General features: G+C 68.1%; 1 protein-coding gene across 2 annotated transcripts in view; it reads right to left on the bottom strand.

The window, feature by feature from the left end:
* The window catches only part of MAP1A (microtubule associated protein 1A), a 59989-nt gene that overhangs the window by 3893 nt on the left and 30015 nt on the right, over positions 1-26081 (bottom strand). The window contains exons 1-4 of one of the 2 annotated variants that reach the window (XM_059714432.1): positions 23493-23588; positions 10958-11040; positions 10289-10429; positions 787-9565 (exon numbers count right to left, since the gene is read on the bottom strand). In XM_059714432.1, the coding sequence (XP_059570415.1) occupies positions 787-9415 (8629 nt within the window). In that variant the 5' untranslated portion in view covers positions 9416-9565; positions 10289-10429; positions 10958-11040; positions 23493-23588. Of the gene's footprint in view, positions 1-786; positions 9566-10288; positions 10430-10957; positions 11041-23492; positions 23589-26081 lie in introns of those variants that run through there. The other variant, XM_059714431.1, reaches the window with a different exon arrangement.

The raw sequence follows: 26081 nt of genomic DNA, 5'->3' as shown, positions 1-26081 counted from the left end.
CAGGCAGGCACGCAGCACAGGAATGCCGCTGCCGGGACCCATGGAGAGCGTGTTCCCGTCTCGTGCCCCAGACCTGGGAGACGGGGCAGGGGAGCAGCCTGGGTAGCACCGCACAGCAGCCCTTCGTGGCCGGGGAGAGGAATCCCACCAGGGCCCAGGCCAGCACAACCCACTGGCCAGGGGGCCGTGGACGTGGTGCTCGGGGGCGTCGGGGGCCTCAGTGGGGGATGCACCACCTGCCTGCACGTGCTGGCCCAGAAGAAAGCACCCCCCCCCTCCCCTCTCATCCCTTCCATGTGAGCCCAAACCTGGGGCCTGGCGCTCTGCCGGCCGCACGGCCAGACCGGGTAGCTCGGGCGGCTCCTGGCAGCCGTGCTGCAGCTGGAGCCCTGCCACGCTGCTCCCTGGCTTGTCTGCTTTTCAGCGCAGCTGCCCTGAGCCTTCGGGGGAGGCCTGCGCACCGCGAAGCGCAAAAATGAAGTCACCACCCAGTCCTGCCTCAGCCCCGAGAGCAGAGCCTGAGCGCTGAGCAGCCCACGGGAGACGCCCGCGTGCATCGCAGGCCCAGACCCAAGGGTTCAGCCCCCTCGCCCCAGCCAGGGCCCTGGCTCCTCCTGCCCCGCGCGTAGGGGTGTTTGGCTCCCCCGCCGCTGCCAGCCCTTTGGCCTCGGCCGGCCGCAGCCCCCCGCGCTCCAGCCGCCAGCACCGCGGAGGCTGCGTAGGAAGCGCTGGGGTAGGGCTGTGGCTCCCGCGTGGGCACAAGCACGTTCCCAAGGGGCGCCTTACCAGGGTTGGTTTTGATGCCGTTCACGAGGCCCTTGCCCGGGTTGCTGTGGCTGCTGCGGGACACCTCGTCCTTCTCGTCCACGTGCGAGGGCTGCGCAAGGGGGCCGCGTGCCTTGGACGGCTTCTCCCCTCCCTCCTTCTCCTTCTTTGCGGTGGCAGCCTTTGGGGACCGCTCTGCAGGCTGCTTCACCGGCGTGGGCGACCGCTTTCCTTTGGCCTCGAGCTTGCGGGCAGGCGAGGATGGCTTGGGCTTGCTCAAGGCCTTCCTCATGCCTTTGCTCTTCTCCTTCAGGTCTTTCTTGGCAAGCTTGTCGGCTCTGCTCGCGTTCTGCTCCACGACCAGCATTTCCGGGTCCACCATGCAGACGTCTGGGTGCGGGGGGTGCGGGTGGGGATCCACCATAGGGGCCGGCTGGGGGTCGTGGCTGGGCCGTGTGCTGGCATGGTGAGACGTGCCCACGGTCTTGTCTACTGGGAGGAAATCGGCATCCTCGTCCGAGTCCATGGCTGCGTCGGCCGTGATGGACGGACACTCCTCGGTCTCGGGGGGCACGTCGGAGTCGGACTGGGAGGTCGCGGAGTCGCTCACCGAGGTGGGGGGGGTCTCCTCCACCACGGGGGCCTGCCCCTGGCTCCCGGCGGGGTGATGTGGCCTCCCCTTCACGGAGGGGTGCCCCTCGTCCTGTGAGAGGTCGCTGTCCTCGGAGAGGTCGTGTGGGCTGGGGTTGATGAACGAGGGGGACAGCTCGCCCTTCCTCTGCTTGTACTCGCACACCGAGAACTTCTGCCCGTAGTCGGAGCCGGCGCCCAGCCGTGGCTCCATCTCGTGGGAGGCGTCGCCGCGGTCCCCCGGCCTGCCGCCCCTCTGCGCGTCGGGGAAGAAGGGCTGGAAACTGTGCTCCGGGGACGTCAGCGAGGACGGACGGCTCTGCCGCTCCCGGTCCTCGTCCCCCGAGCACGGGGACAGGCTGCCGCTGGCCTCGGGATGCCGCAGCGCCCCGGCGGGGGGCGGCACGCTGTGCGAGGCCTGGGGGCTCGTGCTCACCTCGGTGGGACCGTTGGACGTGGCGGCGTCTCCCGGCCGAGGGGGAGGGAACGACGTCAGCACGTCCGGCAGCGAGGTCATGGCCGCGAGCTGGTCCGCGAAGGGGGACTGCTGCCCGGGGCTGGCGGCGCGGTGCGACCCCCGCGTGTCCACGCCAAGGCACTCGACACGGCACGGCAGCGTGCTGTCATCCATGTCGCACGGGGAGGGAGGGCCCCGCTCCTCGGCTGCGGCCAGCTCCTGGCTGCCCGTCACCTGGGTGCCGGAGGGGTCTGCTGGCAGCAGCGGGGACACGTCCCACAGGCTCCTGCGGTCGGGCTCCGTGGCCGTGCCAGCGTAGCCCGCCAGCACGTGGGAGTAGAAGCCCTCGGCGGCCGCGTGTATCACTGGCGTGGTGGCTTCCGAGGAGGCGTCCTCGGAGCAGCTGGGGGAGTCGTCGCGGGGCTGCTGCAGCGGGGCCGCCCCTCCGGCCGCAGACCCGGGCAGGGGCTGGCTGTCCTCGCACGGGCTCAGGGGCGAGAACCTGGTGAGGGAGGACTCCAAGCCGAGGGCAGCCTTGGAGACCTCCAGGTACTCGTGGCTCCGCTCCTGGTCGTGGGGCGAAGCGCCGGGGAGGCTCAGGGCGAGAGGCTTGTCCACCCTGCAGCTCGCAGGGGACAGCTCGCGGCCCGGCGCGCCACATGGCTCGGGCTTCTGTGCTGAGGAAAACCCAAATCCAGAGGGCGAGAAATCAGCCCCTTTGCTCTGCGGGGGCAAAGCCAGCTCCTCCTCCTCTTCCTCCTGCTCCCCTGCAGCAGCTGGCTTCAGGCGGGCATCTTTGCCATGGCCCTCAAACGCCCCCTCCGCCCTGGACGAGTGCGTGGCAGGGAAGGGGGGCTCCCTGCGGGGCACCCCCGCACCCTCCCTCTGCTGCGGAGACACCTGGCCGGAGCAGGACACGCGTGGCGCCCAGCCGTCCCTGCCCGGGCCTGGCAGAGGGCCGTACCCCACGGCGTGGGGCTCCGCGGCGGCAACCGGCTGCCCAAGCCAGCGCTCGTCACTCTGCAGGGAGTCGCAGGGCGAGGAGGCAGACGACGCCGGTGAGGCGGACGCCTGGGCCTTCTCCATCGCCGGGCTGTCGGCATAGGCGTCCTTCCCGCCGGCCGTGCCGGGGACGCGCGGGGGGCTGGGCAGCCGGGACTCCTTCTCGGAGCGCTCCTTGGCGCCCTTCTCCAGCTCGGAGTCACTGGCGCTCTCCTCCCCCGGCCCTGCCTTCTCGTAGTACGTGTCTTTGGTCGGCGGCTCCTTCGGGGAAGGCGCGTGCTGCTCCCGGCGCAGGGAGAGGATGTTGTCGTCGCAGGGAGCTGCGTCTGTGGCGGGCTTCTCGTGGCACAAGGCGTGGAGGAGGTCTGGGGGTGGGGCCGGCGCGCGCTCCCCCGGGGAGGGCGGGCACGGCGCAGCGTCCGGCCTGTCCAGCCTGGCCGTCGCCCAGGCCAGCTCACCCGGGCCTCCCGGCGCCTCCCGGGGCTTCTCCGCCTCAGGCAGCGGGGAGCGGCGCTCGTGCACGTCCGTGTACTCGAACGAGGAGTCGCCTCTGTCCCGGGGGGAGGTGGGAGAGGACAGCTCCTTCTCGGCGGGGGTGTACAGGCACGACTCCTCCTCCTTGGCGGAGATGTGGATCGGCAGCTCCCCGTGACGGCCTGCTGTTTTCTTGGTCGCCGGGGCGGGGAACGCGGGCTCTGGCCGGTCCTGATCCAGGCGCCCAAAGCTGGGCAGCCCCATGCCAGACACCACCACCTTCTCGTAGACGTCTGCGTAGTGGAAGGTCCTCTCATCCGGGTACGGCGTCGGCTCCCTTTCCTCCTGCTCCGGCCTCTTGGTGCTGTCATCTCCTCTGGACTCAAAGGCCTCTTTCTCCAGGGAAAAGGGTCCCGAGGGGCTGGGAGAGGCCACAGGACGGCAGTCCGCCTGGCGGACGGCGAGCGTGTCCTCAGCATAGCCGACGGCGTCGCCCCCTCGTCCGGGAGCATCCTGCCCGGAGAGGGGGAGCCCGGGCTCACCGGCCCCTGCCGCGCTGCCCGGGGACGAAGCGGCTGCGTCGGCGCCGCCGGCTGGGCCCGGCCACGCTGCCGCCCTCTGCTCTTCGCTTCCCTCCAGGCCGCGAGCCGCAGCGGAGGTGGCGTCAGCGTCTTGCTGCGTGTCTGGCAGCCCCGTGCACTCGGGCGCTTCCCGGGGCAGAGCGCCGGCCTCGGCGGCCCCCGCAGGGACGCTGGCCTGCGCGGGGGACTCGTCCTGCCTGGTCCCGGGCAGCTCGTGCGGCTCGGCGGGGGCCGTGCTCGCGCAGGACGCGGCGGGCAGCGGGGAGCCGGTCAGCGCTCGGTCCAGCGACTTGGCGTACAGGTCCAGGACCGCTCGCTCCTCCTCGTCCAGGTAGGAGTAGTCTGGCTTGGCTGCGAGCCGTGAGTCTTCCCCGCCTGGGGCCGCGCTCGCCGGCCTGGCCTGGCTCTCCTCCACAGAGGCCGGCGGCGGCGATGCGGGCGCGCCCGCTGCTCCCCATTTCTCAGGGACCGCAACCACCGCAGGGGCCGTGTCCACTTGCGTTGCCTCCAGCGAGAGGCATTCGGCCTCCGTCAGCGCCCGGGCCGAGTCCGCGCTGACGGGCTCCACGTCTGGTGTCGGCGGCGCCGGCCTGTCAGCTTCGGCGCGCCAGAAATCTGTTTCCTTCTTCGGGAACAGCTCTGCTTTCCCCAAGTCCGTTTGCTCCGGGAAACGTCCGTGGTCAGAGTCCCAAAGGGCCGGCTCCGTGTCTCCCAGCGCGCCACGTGCCGGTGCCACGGGCTGACGGGCCTTCTCCTCCTCGGGCCCGGGCGGCGGTGGTCTTTCGTAGTCTGGCCCCTCGTCTAAGAAAGTGCTCTCGCGTTCCTCCTCGTACTTGTGCTTGCGCGGTCCCCCTTGCAGCACCTCTGGGAACCACACCTTCCTCTCATAACCCACCTCTTGCAAATAGAGGTCTTCCATTTCGGGGGATTTCTCTTCCTCCGCTTCTCTCTCCTCTGGGACGTGACAGGGCTGCACATCTTCTGAGAAGAGAGCCAGGGCCTCTCTATGCCGAGTGGGGCTGGGCTCTGTGCCGCCCCAGACCTTCGCGTCCGGAGAGGCGAGCACCGAGGACTTGGCCCTGGCCGGGCTCCATTCTCTTAAAGAAAACCCCCCGGCATCGTCTGGAGAGGTTTCGGCAGAGGAGCTGTCTGCGGCCGAGGTGTCTCTCACGGGGCTGTGTCCCGGGAGAGGAGGGGATTTGGGCTCTTGCAGGAGGATATCCGTGCCGGCAGTTTCCAGCGGTTTCCCGCCCGGGACTGGGCTCTGCCCCCCGCGGGGCGAGGCTCTGGCAGCATCTGGACGCGACTCTGTCACCGCCACGGCCGCGATCTGCTCTTCAGCGGCGTGCTCTGCTGCGACGGCAAGAGATCTAGCGTCTTCGGGAGAGGTTCCTCGAAGGAAAATGTCTGGAGACGGCACCTTGCCAGGACTCTCTTCGGTGAGAGAAATGGATCTGGTGTCTTCTGGAGAAATGTCTTTAATGGAAACCGGGGGAGACTTATCCTTTTCTAAGCTGTCTCCCGAGAAAGACGACAGCTTTCCGTCTCCTGGAGATGTTTCTTTAATAGAAATGTCTGGCGATTTCTCTTTACTGGGGCTCCCTTCAGTAAAAGACAGGGATTTGGTGTCATCCGGGGAAGCCTCTCGAAGGGAAACCTCTGGGGACTTGGCGCTCTCAGGGCTGCTCTGCTCTGGGACGTGGGGCGCTGCCACGCGCTCCGGAGACAGTCCCTGGGCAGCAGCCGGCCCCGAGTCTGTGCATTTGGCGAATTGGAGTGAATCGTCCTCGAACTCCAGCTCCTGGCCTGGCTCCGGGAAGGCGTCTGTGCTGGGGGCGGGCGGCTCGGGGAGGTCGTCCTCGTCCCCGATCACAATCGTCTCCTGCTTGTGGTACGAGAGCCAGGGCAGCTCCTCCCGGGCCACGGGCAGCTCCTCCGCTTTGTCTGTGGGAGACGCAGCCTCCGCCGGCGCTGCCACGCTGCTCTCCTCGGCCGGCGCATCCTGCAGGACCGCAAGCGGCTCTTGCCCGGGGGCGCGCTGAGCGGCAGCTGCCTCGTCGCTCGGTGGCTCGGATGTGCTCGCAGCCCCTTCCCCCTTGCAGGGGGCCAGGCCCTCTTCCTCCTTCACAGCCGCATCCGCTACCTTCTCAAAGAGCTCTGCTTCCACGGCGTCCAGCTTCTCCTCCACCGGGGACTGGTGGAAAGGCGTGTGGCCGGCGCTCGTGGGGCCGGACTGCGTTGGTGATGCCATCTTGACGGTGCTGTCGTCAGGGCTCATGCATCGCTCCTCGGCTTCTGCAGAGCCCGAGTCCAGCTGGGACAGCCTTGCTTCCTCGGCGGGCAGAGGCAGCACAGGCGTCTGCGGCTCTTCCCGGGGGCCGTCAGCGGGGACATCGGTACCGCGGTCCTGTGGCGTGAACAGCGGGGCCCCGTAGTGGCCGTGGAGCCGCCCGGGCACCTCGATGTTGGGGGTCCCATCCTCCTCCTCGTCCTCCTCCTCCTCTGCCTCCTCGTGCTGGCTCTTCTTCTGGGCCTCAAACCGTCTCTCTGCTTCTGCCAGGGCCTGGAAGTCTTCTGGCGGGGGAGACTTGAAGCACTTGTCCTCCTCCAGGGAGGAGGTTGGCGAGATGGTGCCGGCGGAGGGCACGTAATCCAGGCCCTGGGTGGCCTCCGTGCGGGAGGAGGGCATGCTGTTCACTGTGTCCAGGAGCAGGGAGCTCTTGCCTGTCTCCTCGGTCTGCGGCGCCGTGATGGAGGCGACCGACTGGTCTTCTGCGACGGACGTGGCGAAGGAGGAGAGCTTGTCGCACTCGGTGATGGACGTGGCGGAGGAGACGTGCTCCTCTTCTGCCAGCGGGGCCGCCACGATGTTGGTGGGGTACGCCAGGATCTCGGCTTCCTGCCCGGCATAGCCCTTGGCCGCCACATCGGGCACGGGCACGGCCGGGATGCCGTGGACAGCTTCAAAGGAGCCCGGGCGATCGGGCACGGAGATGTCGTAGGCACTGACGTCGTACTTCAGGTGCGGGATCCGCTCCTCCTGCTCGTCGTGGATCTCCTCGTCGGAGATGGTCTGCTCGGTCTCCGAGTAGCCGGGGATGGTCTCGTCCTGGATGTAGGAGACGTGCTCCGCTGCGGCCCCGGGCGGTGCGGGCAGGCTGCTCGCGAGCGCCGCCTCCTTCGCCCCCTCCCTCTCCGGGAACGGGCTCCTCCTGCCCTGGTCCTCTGGGGCCGAGGGTCTCGCGCCCTCCTTCCCGCCCCGCGGCAGCTGATACAAGTCTTTGCCCCGCGTCGCCCCCTCGGCCGGCACGTGCTGCTCTTCCATCTCCTCCAGCTCGGCCTTTTCTATCACGTCCTCTCTCCTTTCCGTCTCAGTCCCATCGCCTGCCTCTGGCCCCTGCAGTGCCTTGGCGTCTGCCTGGCTCTGCTGCGCGTCCAGGGAGATGTGCTGCTCTTCCTCCGCGCGGCCCGGGGCCCGCACGTCTGCAGCGGCTGGCTCGGGGTGTGCCGGTGCTGGCGCCAGGGCTTGCTCCTCTCTTGCCCCTTTGCCAGGAACCTCTGGGAGGAGCTGGGCGCTCGGGAGCCTCTTGGCTTCGTCTCCGAGCTCTGCTATTTCATGAGGCTCCTCCACGGCCGCGCCTTCACCCTCAGACCTTCCGGCCTGTCCGAGCCCTAGACCCAGTCCAGGGACTGGCTTCTCCTCCCCTGGCAACTCTCCTTCCCCATGCGCCGTGGGGAATGTCTCATCCGCAGCATCCAAGGGAACTGCCTGCTTTGAGATAGCCAGCCCTTCTCCAAGGCAAGGCGGCACGGCTGGCCCAGGGCCCCTCAGGGAAGCAGCGGCATCAGGCATGGCCTGGGCGGGCTGCTCCTCCCCCGTCTCTTCCTGCTTCAGCTCCTCAAAGTCCTTGGTGAGGTCCTCGGGCGAGGACAGGACCAGCCTCTGCTTGGCCACGTCGGTCCCCGCCGGCCCCTGCTGAGCCAGCGCCTTCTGCACGGGCAACCTCTGCTCCACGGGCGCTTCCTTCTCTGGCTTGGCCTTGACCTTCTCTGCCTTGACTCTGCCGGGGACTTTGGCCTTGTACAGTGTTTTCCGCACTTCCGGGGTGAATGGCTTCAGGTCCGGCTTGGGCACCTTCTTTGGCTCGGGTTTGGCCTCCTTCTTCTTCTCTTCCTTCTTGGAATCTTTCTTCTCCTCTTTCTTTCCCTCCTCTTTTTTCAAGTCCTTTTTCTCTTTCTTAATCTCCTTCTTCTCTTTGTCCTTCTTCTCCTCCAGCTTAGACACCTTCTCCTTGAGGTGCTTCTTGCCCGCCTTGTCCTTGGCCAGTTTCCTCTTCTCGGCTCTGAGGGCATCGCTCGACTCTGTCTTGATCTTCTCGGGCTTTGCAGGTTTCTCCGGCCCCTTCTCTGTGTGCTCTTTTGCTTTCTTCTCGGGCTTGGCCTCCTTCGCCACCTCTGGCTTCGTGTCCTTGGCCCCCTCCTCTACCGCCTCTTCCTTCCTGACTTGCTTCACTGCAGCTGGCTTGGGGGAGGATTTCAGGCTCTCTTTGCTGTCCGTTCTTTGCTTGATCTTGGTCTGCTTCAGCGCTGGCGGTGGCATGCCAGAGGAGATGTCCTTCTGAGTGGCAACCGGGTACCTCAGGAAGTCCAGGTGCTTTAGCTTCTCAAGACCTTCCAGGATTTTGTTTTGGGGAGCGTTTCCAGGAAACAGGACCCTGACGATTTTTTCCGTGGGGCTCGCGGGCAGCCACACCACCAGGGCTGTGATGGATGTCAGGTAAGGCACGGAGATCTCGCCCTCCTTCCCGCTGGCCAGGATGATGCCGGTCTTCGCCTTGCTGTTCCCTGCCCACTTCTGCATGAGGAACTGCATCTCCTTGCTGTCCTTGACGGGGTTCAGCACGTACATGTCCAGCTTGCCCACGCCCATCTTGTGGAACAGCGTGATGGGCTCGATGGTGCTGCTGACCACGCGGTACAGGGGCTCTGCCTTGATGCCCAGCTTGCTCAGGTACTGCAGCGTCAGGCAGGCCTCCTCGATGCTCCTCTTCACCTTCACGGACGACTCGGGCATCTTGAGCTTCTCGGGGACGTTGAAGAAAACCACTCCGAGCTCCGGCGAGATGAGGTTCTTCATCCAGTCGCTGTAGTTGGTGGAGCCCTGGGACTGCTCCTCTTCCTGTTCGGCCACCTTCCTCTGCAGCAGCCCATTGATGCCTGGGAGGTTGTCAGCCCCGATGTGGGTCAGGAGGATGGAGTCGATCCTGTCCAGGTGCCGCACCAGCTTCCAGAAGCAGGACTTCCTCTCGGAGCCGCCGTCCACCAGGATGTTGAACCCATTGACGGCAAAGAGCGCGGAGTCACCACGTCCGCCCGGGAAGATGTAGCAGCAGGGCTTGGAAAGCTTCAGGAAGCCCCCAGAGGTAGGGGGCTCCAGCAGGTCAAACGGCGACGGTACGTCCACGGTCTCGGACACGTACTCAGCGAATTCAGAGACCCCGTCCATCTCCGGCAAGACCGGCTCTGGGTTCAGCCTCAGATGAAGGAGCTCCTGGAACCGCGGCTGCCCAAGGTTGCTCCAGTCGCCTTCTCCCACGCAGAGCACAGAGAGGGAGGCCTTGGTGCTGGGGTCAGCGTTGCTGAGGATCTGGGTGACCTGTGGGGAGAGACAGGGCGCCGTGAGCTCAGGGCAGGGCCAGGGCCAGGGCCAGGGCCCAGCCGGTCCCAGAGGAATGGGCAGGTCGACCTAGCCCTGAGGCTGCAGGCAATGGGCCCCACCAGGAGGGTGCCGGCAGTGCCTGGTAGGGGCTGCAGGTCAGGGAGAGGGTGAGGGGCACCGGCAGCGCCTGCAGGTGGGGTCAGGTCGGGGGTGAGGGGCAGGGGCAGGGGCTGCGGGTCGGGAGCGCGGGGCGCCGGCCGCACCAGCGCTGATGTCTGGAAATCAGCCCCTCCCGGGGTCCACCGTGTCGCTCAGAAGAGGTGGTTGCTCTGCTAGTCTGCTGCCAGGCAGGAGGCAGGGCAGGATGGCACCTTAGAGACTGATGCATTCAGAGACAGGAGCTTTTGTAGGCTTCTGGCAAACCACCGGATGAAGCAGCTGAAGCCTGCGAAAGCAAAGGCCTCTGAACGTGTTAGTCTGTGAGGTTATCCCTGCCCTGCCTTCTGGTCATGCCAAAGGTGAAGCATGGAAGTCAGCAGATGCTTTGGGAAGCCTGAGCTGGTGGGTTTGGGTGCCCGAGCCCCGGGGCGGGCAGGGCCCTGGTGTGCATGCAGTTCAGAGTCACCTCCGCCCTGGCCGGGGGTGGACGCAGCCCCCACGCAACCTCCAGCCCTGCCCCCTCCGTGCTGGGGCCAGGCCCCAGGCCCCTTCCCCGCTCACCTGCGGCTCCTCAAGGATCTCGGCAAATCTCTGGTAGCTGAAGGTCCCGGCCTGCAGGATGAGGTCCCCCTCCTGGTCGGAGCTCTGCCCGCACAGGATCAGCAGCTTGTGGGCAGACGGATCGCACACCAGCGAGCGCACCTGTTTCCGGGAGCAGAACGCCGTCACGCCCGTGGAGCCGCCCCCGGCCTGCACCCGCACCCGCACCCCGCGCGGCGGCAGCGCGTGCTCTGGCTGGCCTGGCTCAGCGCCCAGCGGGTTCCTCCCTGTCCGTACAGGCTGCGCCTGTGTAGAGGCTAGGGGGGACCAGGCGCACGATTCCCCAAGGCCTCAGAAACCCCCCTCCAAGCCAGCCCCTGCAGCACCGAGCTCCCAGCTTCTTTGGGGCCAGGAGACAGCAGAGGCCAGGCAGGCCGGCTGGGAGGTCAGGCCGGGGGAAGAGGAGGGTGGTCTGGGCACAGAGCTGCCAGCCCAAGACTCAGTCTGTTCCTAAAGGGTTAATGCGCAGGACCCCCCGCCGGGAGCATGCTCCTTCGCCCAGGCATGCTCAGCACCATCCCCATCCCCATCCCCATCCCCATCCCCGGCAGCAGCACAGGAATATCAGCACGGGATGGCAGGGGTTGTCCAGTGCAACTGGCCCTGCTGCCCACCGGTGCCCGGCCTCACCTCCGACACGACGCTCTCCACATTGGGGTTCACCAGGATCACGGTCTCCAGGGAATCGCTCCGGTGGTGCAGGGTCCTTTGGCCTGGGGAGAGAGGCAGGGCTTAGGTGGCAGCAGGAGCCTGCGGCCAGTGGCCAGCGCCAGCCCCTCGGGGCTTCACTCCGCTGCGCACAGCACAGCACGGCACGGCGCGGCCCGTCTCTCTGGCTTCAAGGCCTCATGCCAGCTTCACGGGTAATGTGAGACTTGGCTTCTGACAGCCAGAGCCAACCCCTCGGGGCAGCCTGTGCTCTGGCCCAGCCCTGCGCCCCGCACTGCAGCTCGTGCGGTCCCCTCACTGCCTGCGAGATGCTGGGGCAGCGCTGCACGACAGCACCACCCTGTCCACATGCCGCTCCCCCCGCCATGCAGCTGCCAGGGACACGGCACTCGGGAGCCGCCCGCCGCGGCATAGAGCCGGCTCACACCACGCCTGACACCCGCCCCGCGTCTCATCACTGCTGCCCCCGGAGCCCTTTACGTGCCAGGCTTGTCCACCCAGGACCCAGCTGGGCTGGTCCTTGGCGAGTGATACAGAGCATGGGGGCAAGGGCAGGGGCAGGACAAGGAAAGGCTGGGCTGGAAGAAGTGGGAGACCGGGGGGCACCCCACCCGCCCCACGACGTGGGACTAGGGGCACTGTGGGCTTTGTCCCTGGGCCGGGGCTGGCAAGCGCGTCCTGGGGGGCGCTGGCTTGCTGCTGGGTCCCCCAGCTGAGCCGGGTCTGGCTGGAGCAGCTCAGGCCTCTCCTGTGGGTACCAGCCTGGCTCTGCCATCTGACCCCGCGGCGCGGTCGCTGTGCCCTGCAGCCAGGTGTGGGCGAAGGAGTCTGACACGTACCAGGGACCCAGGGTCAGACCCAGCCGACGCTCCTGAGGCTCTGATCCCAAACCCCCTGGGCTCATCATGCGGCTGGAGCTCCTGGTCCCCAAACCTGTCCCTCCCCAAGCAGCCGGCACCTGACCCCCCAGCCCGTAGGGCCCGAGTTAGCTGGGGCGCCCACAACTTAGCTGTGGGTCCCGGGGGCGGAGGGCTGAGCCTATCCTGGCATGGAGGGCAGGAGCTGCTTGCCTGCCACAACGCAATGCGCTGCACCCTGCGCTGCGCTCAAGGCCTGCCCGACCACGCGGGCCGGCCCGGGGTCGTGCAGCCTCCCGGGGACGGCTGCCAGGCGCGGGGCCCCGGGGAGGGTGGGAGGCAGAGCCGCGCAGTGAGGGGCAGCTGCCTGTGCAGTGCAATGCAGTGTGGTGCAGCACGGCTCAGCTCGGCACGGCGCGGGCAGGGGCGCGCAGGGCAGGCTCACCTCCACGCGCCCTCTGTGCGCAGCAGCCGTGCCAGCGGTGCTCGAGGCAGCGCCGTGGCTGTCTCGCACAACTGCTGTTCAGGAGACGGGCGCCGAGCTGCAGCCGAGCTATTTATACCTCACGCCCGCCCTTGCTGCAGCCGCCCCACCAGACAGCAGCTAATGGGCCGAGCAAAGAGAGCCCCGAGCCTGTCCCTGGTGCAGGCTGTCTGGCAGGGCTGCAGGCCTGGGGGAGGGACGTGGCGGGGTGGAGGGGTGGCCTGTGCCCGCTGGCGGTAATTGCTTCAGCCTGACTGCAGCCGCGCCGTGTCCGGGCCTGGCAGCGGGGACAGGAAACGACTGCTCTTCCGATGAAATGGGCTGCACCGCTCCAAGTCCAGCTCGCCCGGTGCCAGGCCCCGGTGGTCCTGCTGCCCCCATCCCTGGCCCACACGGCCCCCCATGCCCGTGCCCCCAGCACTGCCTGGAGGGGCTGGGCTGGGCTGGGGCAGCCGCAGCCTGGAAGACAAGGGCTCGGGCTGAACAAAGCCGGCTGGTTAGTATGCTGCGCACAGCCCAGCCGCCCACGCTGCACAGGCCTCGTCCCCGTGCTCCCGGAGGTGCCCGGGCCGGGGGCAGGAGCTGCCGGCAGGTGGAGGAGCCGTGCCGCCCCCGGCCACCCCCCGGCCTCGTCCTCCTGCGCAAACAGCTGGTGCCCTGCGCCCCAGCCCCGCCAGAGAGCCCGCTGCCCCGCAAGCCGGAGCGCCACGCGTGGGCTGCCTGCCGTGACACGCAGGGCCACGTGGTGGGAGCGGGCCTGCGGCAGATCCCAGCCCCCAGGCGCTGGCACTGCTGCGCGAGCTGACACAGGCAGCGCCGCTGGCCAGAGGAGCCGTGATGCGCGCGTGCTAACGAGCGGAGGCGCCGGCGGGGCTGCAGCCTCCCCTGGCTTCAGCCATCTCCACGCGCTCGCGGCAGACGGGGCCAGACAGTGACTCAGCAGAGCGACGGTGCCATTGCTAGTAACACAGGCCCTCGCGCTGCTCCCGCCGCCCCCGACCACAACCCCGACATGGAGCGCGGCAGGGCCAGCGCCTGGCACAGCACTGCTGCTCCCCCGCACTGCACCTTCCCCGGGGCCGCGGGCGGCGGGGCGCAGTGCAGTGTGGCTCCCCGAGCAGGAGGAGCGCGCGTCGCTGCCCGTACAGGGGCGCGTGGGAAGGCTGCCTGGTCCCTGGGGTGCTCAGGCCACCGTCTGGCCACCCCTGAGGAAGCCCCATCCCCTGCAGCGGACACCGGCCCCGCAGCCCTGGCACCAGTGTCCTTCCGCAGGCGTCCCCACCCGGCCCCCGGCGCACGAGGACTCGGGCCTTGAACACACCTGGGTGCTACCCGGCCCAGCCTGGCCTGTCAGCAGCAGCAGAAGAGGTGCTGTGCGAGAGCGTGGCCCGGCGAAGTGGCCCAGAGCACCCCCAGCCTGCCCCCACGGCTGAGTGCCAAGTGCCCCTCTGTGCACCACCACCCTCCGCGGGACTGCGGAGGTGCCCTGCCCTGCTGGTGCTCTCCGCGCAGGGCCGAGTGCTGCAGGGAGACGAGGCTCGGTCCTGAGCTGGCCCCGTGCCTCGGGCCCCGCCGTCCAGCAGGGAGCTGGGGCGGTGAAGCCCAGCACCTCCTCCCGGAGGAAGGCCGAGGCAGGCTGTGCATGGGCTCGCGCTGCCTGCCCCGGAGCCAGTGTCCAGAGTCACACCTTGCAGATAGCGGGTACGCCCCAAGCCGGGGCCAGTCCAGCTGCACAAGTGACCAGCGACACGGACCTGCTACAGAGGCTTCCACCTCCCCCGTGACAAACAGATGTGGAGCCTCTTTGGGGACCTTATGGTCAGCGCGACCCTGGTACCAAACCAACCCGGCATGGGCCAGTCCTTCCGTTTCACCAAAAGCAACAGCCTTGGGTGCCGGCGCCAGTCGGGCTGAGCGGGACGTGTGGCACGACACACAGCAGATGCATTCCTCCGGCAGGCTGCGAGCGTGCCCGGCGCAGGGCCCGTCACCGCGCTGCGGCTCGTGGCAGACAACCCGCTTCCGAGGCACATGGCTTCTTGCCACCGTCCTGCCCCACAGCCACTTGCAGCTGCTTCCTGGAAGGCTCCACGCTGCCGTCTCTGGCTGCCAGCAACCGTGCCACGCGCCGGTGTTGTTCCCTCAGGGCTCGCTCCTTCCCAGATCACTCGTACGTTGACGCGGTACCAGGCGTGGCACCCCGAGGTGTCCCGCCAGCCTCCTGGCTCCCAGGGGCGCGGCGCAGCACAAGCAGGTCCTTGGCGGAGTACAGGGAGTCACTGCACCAGCGTGTCAGGCTAGCAGCTGCATCCAGCCTCCTGCAGGCTCCCGAAGGGCTCGGGACAATCTTGCGGGGGATCTGTCCTCCCTCGGGCAGCTCCTTGCGGGGCATTCGGCAGGCATTGAGCCCCGTGACACCAGGGAACAGGGAGGAGGAGGAGGGGAGACAGGGAACCGCTTCAGGGGAGGTTCAGGCAGAGCATGGAGGAGGAGGAGATGTCCGTTCCCTTCTGTGCACGTGCATGGCTCGGGTTCCCTGTCCCTGCTAGGCTGGTGCGCACCGGTGGTGGTGAAGGTCACGTCTCTGTTCCGGGGTCACGATGGCCATCTGGGTGGGTGCAAACGAGGCAGCACGGCTGTCCAGGGCACACAGGGTCCTCAGTGGGACAGGGACGGACAAGGACAGGCCGTTTGTTTCTAGTGCCTGGAAGCGGTGCGGTGGTGACTGGGGACTAGTCTGATGGCAACTGGAAACAAAGGACTGAGATCCTGACGTCCGGGGCGGGGTGCCCGGGCAGAGGGAGGGAGATTACGGCGCCAGGGCAGAGAGGGGGCCGGCGGGAGGTCATTCGGGAAAGTGGCTTTGCCTTGCCGTCGTGACTGCGGCGCCCCTGGGTTTCCGGCTGCCCCATGGGGTGCCAGTTCGCTCGACGGAGCTTTCCAGCGCGGCTGCAAACTGCTGCTTGCAGCACAGCCCAAAGGGAACGTGGTTACCGCTTCCTTCGCACCTGCAAGTGGGTCCTGTCGTGCAAAGGGTGCTGGCACAGTGCGCCCGCACAGACGTCACACCTGTGACATCAGCGCACGAGCGCAATGCTCTGACCCGCGCAAACGGTCTCTAACAGCACCCAGGTCTCGGCTTTGTGTCACCGGGACCACGGTGCCGCAGCACGAGGCTCACAGACGGCCCTGCCGCCACCCGCGCTGCTTCCCACCCCGCCTGCTCCCGGGACCCTGCCCCTCCGACGGACAGAAACCTCCTGTCTTCCTGCCCGAGCCTGCGCACGGCCAATTTACTCCCATTTGCTCCTGTCCGACAGTCCTTCAGCTTCAGCAGCTTGCTACAAACGGGGCTTTGTTTAGCGCTCTGAAGGCCGAGGGCAAAGGGGGTCCACGGTCCGCCCTGGCGACTGCTCCTGCTCCTGCTCCACCCGCACGGCAGCTCCTGTCACCTCCACAGCCCACGCCGCTCTGCTGCTGGCAGGTCCGAGGGCTGCATTTGTGCCTTGGAAACAGCCAGGTCCCCAGGTGCGTGGAGCCTGCCTGGAGGTGCGACATCAGGCCAGATGGCACCTGATTCAGAGCAGCGTGAGCTTTTGTCGGCAACAGCCTACTTTTCCAGACGAGACGGGAGAAGCTGGACTCCAGCGGCTGACACACAAAGCTGCCCGGGGCATTAGACACGCTGGGGGTCCCTGCCGCCCACAGGACAGGGTCTGGCCCTTAGACCTGGAAGCCCCCCGCGCGGGCTGCCTCTGCCCCTGCCCCCTGCAATCCACTCTCACCTCACCAACGTCTGGCCCCTCGGGACGGGACCTCGCTGCCCGGAGTCGGTTCGGCGAAGGTCACGTGGCCTCCCAGACTCACGAGACAAGGGGTGCACCAGGATGGCCCCCCGTCCACTTCCCCAGCTCTCCCCAGATGCAGCAGGCTCCCCTCGCCCCCCTACCCGCGGTGAGCCCGGACCCCCTGGGCCTGGGCACGGCGCTCCAGACCTCGCAGCCTTCTGGAGCTGTGCACACAAAAGCCCACCTTTGAAGACAGCCCCGGCTCAGCGCGAGGGACCAGCGGGTGCATATATTTGCATAACTTAACACGGATTTATGCAAGCTGAAAGGCAGCCACCCCCTCCGCTCCGAAATGACATCACCGGTCGGCGATGGCAACGGGCTCTTTCATAAGGAGGCTGAGAAGGCTCCAACTGCAGCTCTTGATGCCAACAGGAGAGAAAGGCCCCAGCCCCAAGCTGCGTCTGCTCGGAGAGAGGAACAATGCCTGCGCTCCCCTGCACACCCGCCACGGCGGGCCGCTGGGCCCTGGAGCAGGGCTCTGCCTGCACCCGGTGCAACCGCCCTGCTCTGCTCAGGGGTGGCAGCCCGGCCGGGCGGCTGGCAGAGCCTGGCCCCAGTGCAGGGCAGAGGATGAGTCCAGCCTGGTGCTCAGGCAGGGCTGAGATGCGTCACGGTCTCAGCAGAACGGGCCCAGGAGGAGCTGCCCGTGGCGGGAGCAGGGCTGGCGTGGGGGCACCCGCAGAGCCGTGGGGGCACAAGCGACTGCGGGTGTGCCCCGCAGCAGCAGCGCGGCGTGCAGGGGCTCGCGCACCGCCTGCCTGCCTGCGCCTCGTCACTACAGGCACTTGGTGTAAAAACAAGCCTTCCCCCTGCGGCACCCTGGGGTGCAGTGCTGAGCGGGGGGCCGGCGGGGGCAGCACGGTGGATTCCCGGCCATGACGGCCTTGGCCGGCAAATCCCATCTCCGACAAAGCTGCGACGTCGCTGCCTGGGCAGCCAGGCTGGCAGGGGCAAGCACACGCGTGCCGTGCCGACCGCCGCTGGGCCTTTGGGAGAGGAGTGGGAGTCGGCAGAGTGCCGGGTCCCCTCGCGGCAGGGCAGGGCAGGGCAGGGCAGGGCAGGGCAGGGGTGGCAGCGAAGGCTCAGCCCTGCCCCACAGCCTCCCTGGAAATCCAGAGGCGGGGTGGGGTGGGGTGGGGAGGGCCTCGCACTCCCAGCTGGCGGTCCCGTGGTAACCCATGCCCAGGAGCCGCGGGGGGCCAGGCGGAGCGGGCCCGATGCTCGCTCGCGCTGGCAGCAGGAAGGGCTGCTGGTACCGCAGGCGCCAAAACACTATCCTCCCTTTCAGCGTCAGGCACCACAAGCAAGGAGCAGATGCCTGACGGGCCAGAGCACACGCGGGCTCCTGCTGCCGCCACGATGCAGCTGGCAGGCGGGACAAGGGTGGCAGGAGTAGAGGAAGCGTCCCACTCGCTCTCCTAGGCAAGCCCCCTCCTGCCCCGTGCACGTGCAAGCGCCGGGTTCCTCGCTCTGCTTTGGGGGCAGTGCCCCACCCGCCCCGTGGCACGAGCTGATGCCCCCACCTGCTCTTGTTGCACACACTGCGGGGAGAGGTGGCGGCTCCAGGCCCCCAGGGTTTCCCCGCGTGGGGGGCTGTCCATGCCCACAGTGCGAGGCAACGCCTGCCCAAAGGCCTGGCACTTACATGGGTGGGGCAGGGGAGAGGAGCAGTCTGCTCAGTTCTGCAGGGAGGGACCCGTGGGCTTCCACCGGCTCAGCTACTGTCCCCTGCCCGGCGCTCGGTGGGGGGCACCCAGCAGGTGTGCTTTGCTCTCCCCTTTCCTGTCTGCTGCTCTTCCAGGACTTCTAGCCCCACGGCAACTCCCGCTGCTTCCCTCTCCGTGCCCAAGGGCTGCCGAGCTATTCAGATGCAGCGGGAGAGCTCTGGCAGGTGGGACCATAGTGCTCTGCCCTGGATGCCCAGCTGCCCTGGGGACATGGCGGACCCAAGTTCAAGTCCTGGCCTGCATCAGGAAGGATTCAGCTGTGGGTCTCCCACGTCCTCCAGCCTTCCCCAGCCAGCCCCTGTGCACCTGCCTTCCCGACTGGGACCCCGCAGAGAGCTGGGGAACGGCCTGGTCTGAGAGCACGGGCCGGGCCTCGCCAGGAGCAAGGCTGCAGGTAGCTTTGCACATGCCCAGCGCAGACACGCGAGGGGGGATCCACGCCTGTCACCGGTGCCCCGCGCTGCCACCTGAGCACCGCCGTCCCTTTGTGGGTCCACCCGAGTTCCTCCTCTGCCTCCCCACAGACGGCCACAGCCAACAAGGCCCAGCACAGACCGCACGCACAGGGTGCCTGCAGCCCTCCCTTCTCTCCACCGGCACGGGGGCTCACGCGAGGATGCGCAGCGTGGCAGGCAGGCCGGGGCGGGGGCTGTAGAGCCCGCGCTCTCCCCCACAGGCCTGAAGTCACCCTCAGGTGTGAACATGGATGCACCTTGCTGGCAGAGAGACCCTGGGTGGGCACAGCACGCCTGGCAGCTGTCGGCAGTCCGGCGCTGGAGCCGGAGCGGGCAGAGGCAGCGGGGGAAGAGGCTCAGGAGTCTGTTTGCTGCACAGCTTCTTCCAGTTTATCTGGTGAGAAACGGGTGGCGATTCTTGAGTGAGGCAGGAGGCCCCCGCTCGCAGGCAGAGGGTGCCCAGCGGGCACGGCCAGGGGCAGGGTTACCCGGCTGTAGCCAGGCACCAGCCCCTGCACCTCGCTGTCTCCAGGCTGGACCTGCCGTGACAGCTGTTCCCTGCACCAGCCTCAGGGCTCCCCGCCTCCCGGCTCCGGCTGGGGGTGCAGAGGCCTGCAGCTCCGTCTCACCTGCCAGGCACCGCAGGGCCCGGCGGGGTCGGCGCTGAGCTCTTGGCAGCACGTCCGTGCTTCTTCTCCAAAGGAAGCATCGGGGTGTGTGAAGCCATCTCCTCAGGAAGCTCCTGGCGCAAGAGCCGGGCTAATTACCGGCTTCGCTCCAGGCTCCTTTCAAAGGCTGGCTCCACCAGTCCCTGCGGCCAGCTCGGGCTCCAGTTAAGCACTATCCAAAATACGGATGCTAATGGCTAGTGCTGCTTGCCACCGCGGAGCCAGGCTGGGCCGGCAAGCCTGGTGAAAACACGCACGCACGGCAGATGGGGCACACGAGGCAGGAATGAATCTGGGCCATTTCAGTCTCCGCAAGGACAGAGGGTGACAAAGCAGCGACGGACCTAGGCCTGTCGCGCAGACGCTGCCGGGCCCTGCTGGGCGAGCGACCTGTGAGCAGAATGCATTGCAACGCTCCAGACCGCCGCCACCAGCACCTGCCACCGCCTGGCCCCGGCCCCGGCCCCGGCGCTCCCCGACAAGTGCCTCGCACCGGCGCCGCACAGGGGCTGCTGGGGCAGCCAGGCTAGAAGCAGCGCCCTTCACGCGCAGGCCTGCGTGGCAGCCCCACGGCCCACGCTCAGCATGCGGTGCAGGCAGGGGGTCGTTTCAGGAATGGCCCTCCCGAGAGGGAACGTGTCGCGCCAGCAGTGCGAGCCACCCCAGGAGCGCGGCGCTGCCACCTGCACATGCCCCACAACAGGCTCCCGCGCCCTGGTGTGCCAGGAGCGCTGGGCTCTAGTCTCGCTGCAGCTAGCACTCAGGGCAGCCAGGGCTGAAGCCCAAATGCTGCGCAACAATAAATAGCAGCCTTTGTCCTTCTCCTGCCCCCTCCTTCCCGAGGTTCATAGACTGTAAGAGGCTGGAAGCGACCTCGCAAGATCATCGGGTCCAGGCCCCTGTGCTAGGCAGGGCCCCCATGAGCAAGGTCCGTGAGCAGGACCTAGAGCAGGTGGATGCTCCGCGGCCCCCGGAGCTGCATAGGGAAACAGGCACTGACCCCCCGGGGGCAATGGCTGTGCTGTGCTGGGCAGAGCCAGGGGTCCCACGAGCCTGCAGCCAGCCCGAGCCACCGACAGCAGAACTTGCCTCGGGGCCTGCGCTGTCCTGCAGCTCCACCACCACTGCCCCTCGTCCGGGAACCTCAGCCCCGCGCCCGTGCAGAGACCGGGCCAGGTGGCCGAGGAGGGGTCGCCCCTTCCCATCAGACCAGGGCAGGGAAGACGGCTGAGCCGCTCCTCCTTTTACCCTGCGGTGCGGCGAGCCGAGCGCCTGCTCCCGGGACACAGAAGATCTGACCGTGTTCCCTCCTCTGCCATGGGGACTCGCACCCACATGCCCCCGGTTCCACAGAGCGCAGCCAGCACTGCCAGGCAGCGCCAGGCACGCGGCTTGCCCCTTCTGCTGAAGCAGCTTGCCCCATTCACAGCACTCGCAGCCCACGGGGCCAGACGGGAGTCCGACACTGAAAGAGGGTGCCCACGGCTCTGGCAGCCCCAGGGCCGGGTAGCAGCTGGCAGGGATAGCCGTCTGGGGCGCTGCACTCAGAAGCACTGCCCGGGCCGCAAGGCCCTTGCGCTTCCTGGCCAGCGTGCGTGCCCTTGGGGAGCTGCCAAGACTCAAAGGCCGCTCAAGGAAGACTCAGCCCCTGGCGCTCCCACCCACGTCGCAGGATGGGCAGGACGCTCCAGTGCTCCGTGGCCCGGGATGCACGCAGTGCAGCACAGCAAGGCACGGGGCGCAGGCCACGCACATCCTGCCCGTCCTGGAGACACAGGACCTTGCCCCAGCAGGTGCTGCGGCCCGTAGCAGGCTGGTATGCGGAGCAGGGGCTGCGGCCCCAGGCGGAGGCTCTGTGCGGGCGTCTGCGGGAGGAATCCAGAGAATTCGATCAGCTGCTCAGGCAGGATGTGCAGAGACAGCGCACACCAAGAAACCCGGATCAGAATAGCCCCGTGCCCCAGGGGGGCCCGGCTCCCAGGGACAACGCAGGTGGAAACTCTGTGCAAGAGGGAAGACCCCTCCTTCCCTGCCCACGACTCCCCAGGGACGTGCTTAGCAGCTCCAGGCCTGGCGTCCAGCGCCTCTACCAGCTGGGACGCCCGTCTGTGGCCCCACCGCACCGGCCCCCGGCAGACCCCCGCAGGCTGTGCCCAGGACCCCACCTGTGGCCAGCGGCAGGCCCTCCCCAGGAAGCGCTGCTGGCTGAGGGCCACAGACACCTCTGCTCCAGGGGCCAGGCCCAGGCGCCCGCATGCCAGCCTGGGGCAGACAACAGCCCCTCCTGGAGCCGCTACGGCCCACGGTCCGACTCCACCACGCATCACATGCCCCCTCTGCTCCTCAGCCTGCTCCTGCTCCACGAGTCCAGCTGTGCAGGACACACACGGGGGGGCAACGCAGCCTCTCGGAGGCATCCCGGCACTGCACCCCTTTCACCCCGCTCTGCCGCCCCAGCCAGTCCCTTCTCGCGCTCTCCCCTTCCTCACGGTGACCTTGCTGCTCGCATGCCTCGCGTGCCCCAGCCCCGCGCAGCCCAGATGTACAGCCCTGGCTGGCGGCTGCACTGGTGAAAGGGTAGGGGTTCGGTGCTGCACGCTTTGCTCGGGGAAATTTTCCTGGGGGATGCTTCTGCCAGAGAAAGGACGATGCCAAAACCCCACGGCGCTCTGTGCCCCCCGCGCACGTGTGAGGCTTCGGCTGGCTGTGCCAGGAGCCAGGCCCCCTGCCCGCGTGCAGCGCCATCTCTGCAGGAAGGCGAAGTGCCCGCAACCCTTCAGGCCTGGCGGAGGGGAGAGGGGCCCGAGCGTGCCTGGGACAATGCTGTGCCCTGGGGCTGGCACCGGCGGGTGGAAGGAAGGGCCCTGCCCCGAGCCCAGCGGGTCTGAACCCGAGAGCTTGTTTTCTCTACAGTCAGGAGCCAGCAGGCACCAGCTGCAGAATTTGCCGCAGTGTGTGTATGTGTGTGTGTGCGCGCGTGAGTGTGCGCGAGTGTGCAGCAGCCACGCTCCTCCCTCCCCGCTCGCTCCGTGCTCCATGCGTCCAACGCCAGCCCTGCCTCCCCAGCCCTCCCCCCCGAGTCCCAGCGCAGCCCAGCCCAGCCCAGCGGGCTCTCCCCCTTCGCTGACAAGCCTTTTGTTGGCTCCAGCACAGAGGCTCCGTGGCTGCCGCGGGGGCTGGCGTCTCGCCCCTCGCTGCCAGCACGGCCTCTCTGGCCCAAGCTCGCTCGGGGTCGGGGCTGGGGCTGGGGCAGCCCCCGCCGCATGCGGCCGCCTGCCCCTGCCATTGCTGAGCGAGTCTCAGGGCTCGCCATCCGCACCCCGCGACAGGCTCCAGCGCCGGAGGGCAGCGCGGGCCTTGGACCGGGCCAGGCTGCAGCGCTGGAGCGAGGCGGGGGCCCAGCACCGCTACCCTGGCGCTGGGAGGGCAGCGGCCGCAGGCTCCAGGGGCCCTGTGCGGGGCGCGCAGCAGGCCACAGCCGCGGGCCAAGGCCGGGCGAGCACAGGCGTCGCCCCCTTCTCTGGTCCCAGGAATGCGCAGCTGAAGCGCTGCCCTCGCCCGGGCCCGGCGCCACCTGCCCTGCCCAGGCCCGGCCCGGCCCGGCCCGGCCCGGCCCGCCGCAGCTCCCCCTTCCCAGCCCCCGAGCTGGAAGCACTGGGATGTGCTGGAGTTTGCTGCCGCGGGAGAAGGCAGCGCTGCGCAGCTGAGCCGGGCGCCAGCCTGTGCAAAGAGCCCGGGCCACGCAGGACGGGGCGAGGGGAAGAGCCCGGGCATCCCTCCTGCCCTCGCCCGGGGCAGGGAAGGACAGCAGCGCTCCTGGGCCTGGCCTCGGCCTTGGAGGGAGGGTGTGTCCGGCCAGGCCGCGCCAGGGCCCGATGCCACGACAGCCCCGCACGCCTGGCACGCGAGTGCTCTCCCTGGGTCCGGCCCTGCCTGGGGCGGGCTCGAGCCGGGGCACAAGTGCAGGCAACAGCTGAGAATCCGGCGCCGCGCGGACAGCAGCAGCTGGGAGGGGGCGAGCTCCGTCTGCCGCCACCTTGCCCTCGCCCAGCCTCTGCCCCCACCCCACCCCACCCCACCCCACCGCCCCCCTGCCCGCTGCCCGCTGCCCGCTGCCCGGGCTGGGAAATGCCACAGCCGGGAACTGCTGGCCAGGCCCCCGCAAGGGCAAAGGAGGAGCGGGCTGCCCCCGCCGCCACGGGGCTCGGGCAAGAGGTGCTGGGTGGGGCCGGGATCCTTGGGCAGCCCCGGCCGAAAGGGACCCTGCAGCTCTGCACCCGCCGGGCACCGGCGAGCCAGGCAGGGGCAGGCAGTGCCCCTGGCAGCGAGGCCAGGTCTGCCCGTCTGGAGCCTACGCGCCCCGGGCACAGAGCGTGGCTCCAGGTCCCTGGGCACCGTCAGTCCCCGCAGCCGAGCCCCGGGGCGGGAAGGGACCGAGCGGCGCCTGCACGTACCATGGTGCCGGGGGCAGCCCGGAGGCGGCGGCTGGGCTGCTCGGGATGCCTGGAGCCGCAGATGCAGACAGGCGGGCTGCAGCAGGCAGCTGCTGTGTCAATGCGAGGAGGGAGGAGCTGCCCAGCCTCTCCAACCCACTGCACAATGCGCCAGGCTCACTTAACCCTGCCGCAGCCGGAGCCGGAGCCGGAGCCGGCGCACAGCAGGGCCTCCCCGCCCCTAACCCATCCTCCTCCCCAGGCACTTGGCGGGCACCCCATCTGCATGTCGCAGAGCCCAGCCCACAGCCTGCCCCACAGGACCCTTGTGCCTGGCACCGGCTCCATGTCCTGGCAAGAGCCCAGATGGTGCCAGCATCTCCAGCTGACCCCTGCGGTCCATGGACCGGAGCAATCCCGACCCGCACGGCTTCCCAGCTGGCCTCGTCGCCTTTCCCAAACACTGTAGGGTGCTGCATGCCCTGCACAGCAGCCCCACAGCAGCACAGCCCAGCTGCGAGGGAGCCCTTGGCGCCTGGTCCGCATGCAGGCTGGAGCCCATACCCAGTTAACAGGGGTATGGAAACGCAGGCAGCAAAGCCGACGCCAGGCAGGGCCATAGCGCGGATCCGAGCCCGGCTCGTGATGGCAGGCTGGGGCGTAGGGACGGAGCAGCAGTGCAGTGACAAGCCCTGAGCCCAAACAGCACTTGGCTGGGCTGTGGGAAAGGCGCTGTGCCCGGCTCCCACGGGCTATCTGCTACAGCCCTCCGGGGCTTCGGCCGGGGCCTGGTTAAAGGTCCGTGTAACCCACCGCACGTGCTGCCGCGGCCAAGACTGCGGCTTCGCAGCCATGCAGGTTGCTTCAGGGCCCTGGGCAGGCCTGTCCTCGGCCCATCCCACTTCCCTTGGGCCCCACACCTGGGTGCCGAGATTTTTTTCTTTTTTTATATCATGTCTCAGGCCAAATTTGCCAAATCCAGTCCAAATCCCATCAGCTGAGCACAGCCCAGTCATTCAAATCTATGTGGTGCTACCCCTGGCAAGCATCTTCCCTCCCAGTCTCCTCAGCCTGGGCCTTCAGGTACTCCCAAATCCATGGCAGCATCCGATGTGCAGGCCCGAGCCCGGAGGCCTTGGGGCTCGGATGCCTCCAAGTCTCGCTGCCCTTAGCCACCAAGCCAAAGAGGCAAGCTAGGGAGAACCCCGTCTCCCTAGCTGGCAGGCTGCAGCAGGGTCTCGTGGGGGCTGCCCCAGCGTGCGGGACGGGCCTCCACCCTTCACTGCGCAATGCCATTCAAGGGGATCCGACCTCCGCAAGGAGCCACCGCCTGCTAGGTCCCGGTGTCACCCCTGCCAGGGGTGGAAACGGGCCAAGGGAACAAGCACGTCCTGCTAATCACCGACAAAGCCCTTCTGTCTACGTGGCCCCCAAAGCACAGCCCTGCCCGTCGTCTAGCAGCGAGCCCAGATCCCAGCTCACTTCTGCTCGCTGCCTCGTAGCCAGACGCTCTCCCTGGAAGGCCGGCAGGCAGTCGGAGGCAATTAGACACGTGTGGATATAAATACCGAGGCGTCTTGCAACGCCTGTGAAAAGCAAGGTAGAGCCCCCCCTCCGCAGCCGGCAGCCAGCACCAATCACAGCGAGCGCGCCCCTGCGCCTCCGGGGAGCTCAGCGCTGCCAAACCAACGCCCGCGGGTGCTGCGTGAGGGGAGTGGGCGGCCTGTCACCAACCCCTGCGTTCGGCAGATTAAACAAGATCCTCAAACTTGACGGGGGGCTGGGGCAGCGCCCCCACGCCCTGGAGAACTAGCACCCCTCCCCGCCGACAGGCGGTTTCAGACGCCGGGACCCCGAGAACTGCTGCATTGCCGCTATCATGGCCCGGGGCTCTCGCTGGGTCCAGCGCAAGACCCAACGCCCCCGTTAGGGAGTGGGATGGGAGGGGGATGCATAACACCAAGCCCCTGCAAGCAGCTCTGGGGATCTCCGTCCTGCCCTGCCCTGGGGACTCTGGCAGACAGTGCCTCAGCCCGAGGGGGCCGCGCTCGCGGAGCCACCGTCTGACAGAGGTCCCTGGCGCGGGGCAGCCCGATGGGCCCAAGCCTCAGCACGGAGACACTTCCCACTGCCCGGACGGCAGGAACGGGGGCTGCAGCTTTTCTGAGCAGCATCCGAGTCCAGTCCAGCAGGTGCCGATGCCCGTGGCCCAGGCCCTGGCGGAGGATTTGCTGGATTTGACATACAGCTGGGGTCAAAAGCGTCTCTTGCTCATTAAGATGCCGCTCGTTAACACTGCTGCCTGAGTGATGATGCACTTTCAGCTGCTCCTTTCTGCCTGCTCATGCTCGCTCGGTCTCTCTCCTGTTTCCCAACAGCGGCACGAGAGGGAAAACCCCAGGCTGAACTGGACAAGCGGCGGGGACACAAGCCCCAGCACCTCCACGGGTGGGCGTCCAGCACCCAGGGCCGCGCCCTGGCCCCTCGTTAACCCTCGGGTACCAGCACCCAGCCTGCAGCGTGCCCACACACACCCCGTTAATGCTGCTGGTGCCCAAGCCCAGCCTCAGCCCCTCTCCGAGTGCTCTGGGCACCGCTGCCTGCTCCGAC

This window comes from Alligator mississippiensis, chromosome 11, assembly GCF_030867095.1.
Source record: "Alligator mississippiensis isolate rAllMis1 chromosome 11, rAllMis1, whole genome shotgun sequence".
NCBI classification, from domain to species: Eukaryota; Metazoa; Chordata; order Crocodylia; family Alligatoridae; genus Alligator; species Alligator mississippiensis.
The sequence above is the reverse complement of the archived record's forward strand: the minus strand, read 5'-3'. Positions and strand labels throughout refer to the sequence as shown.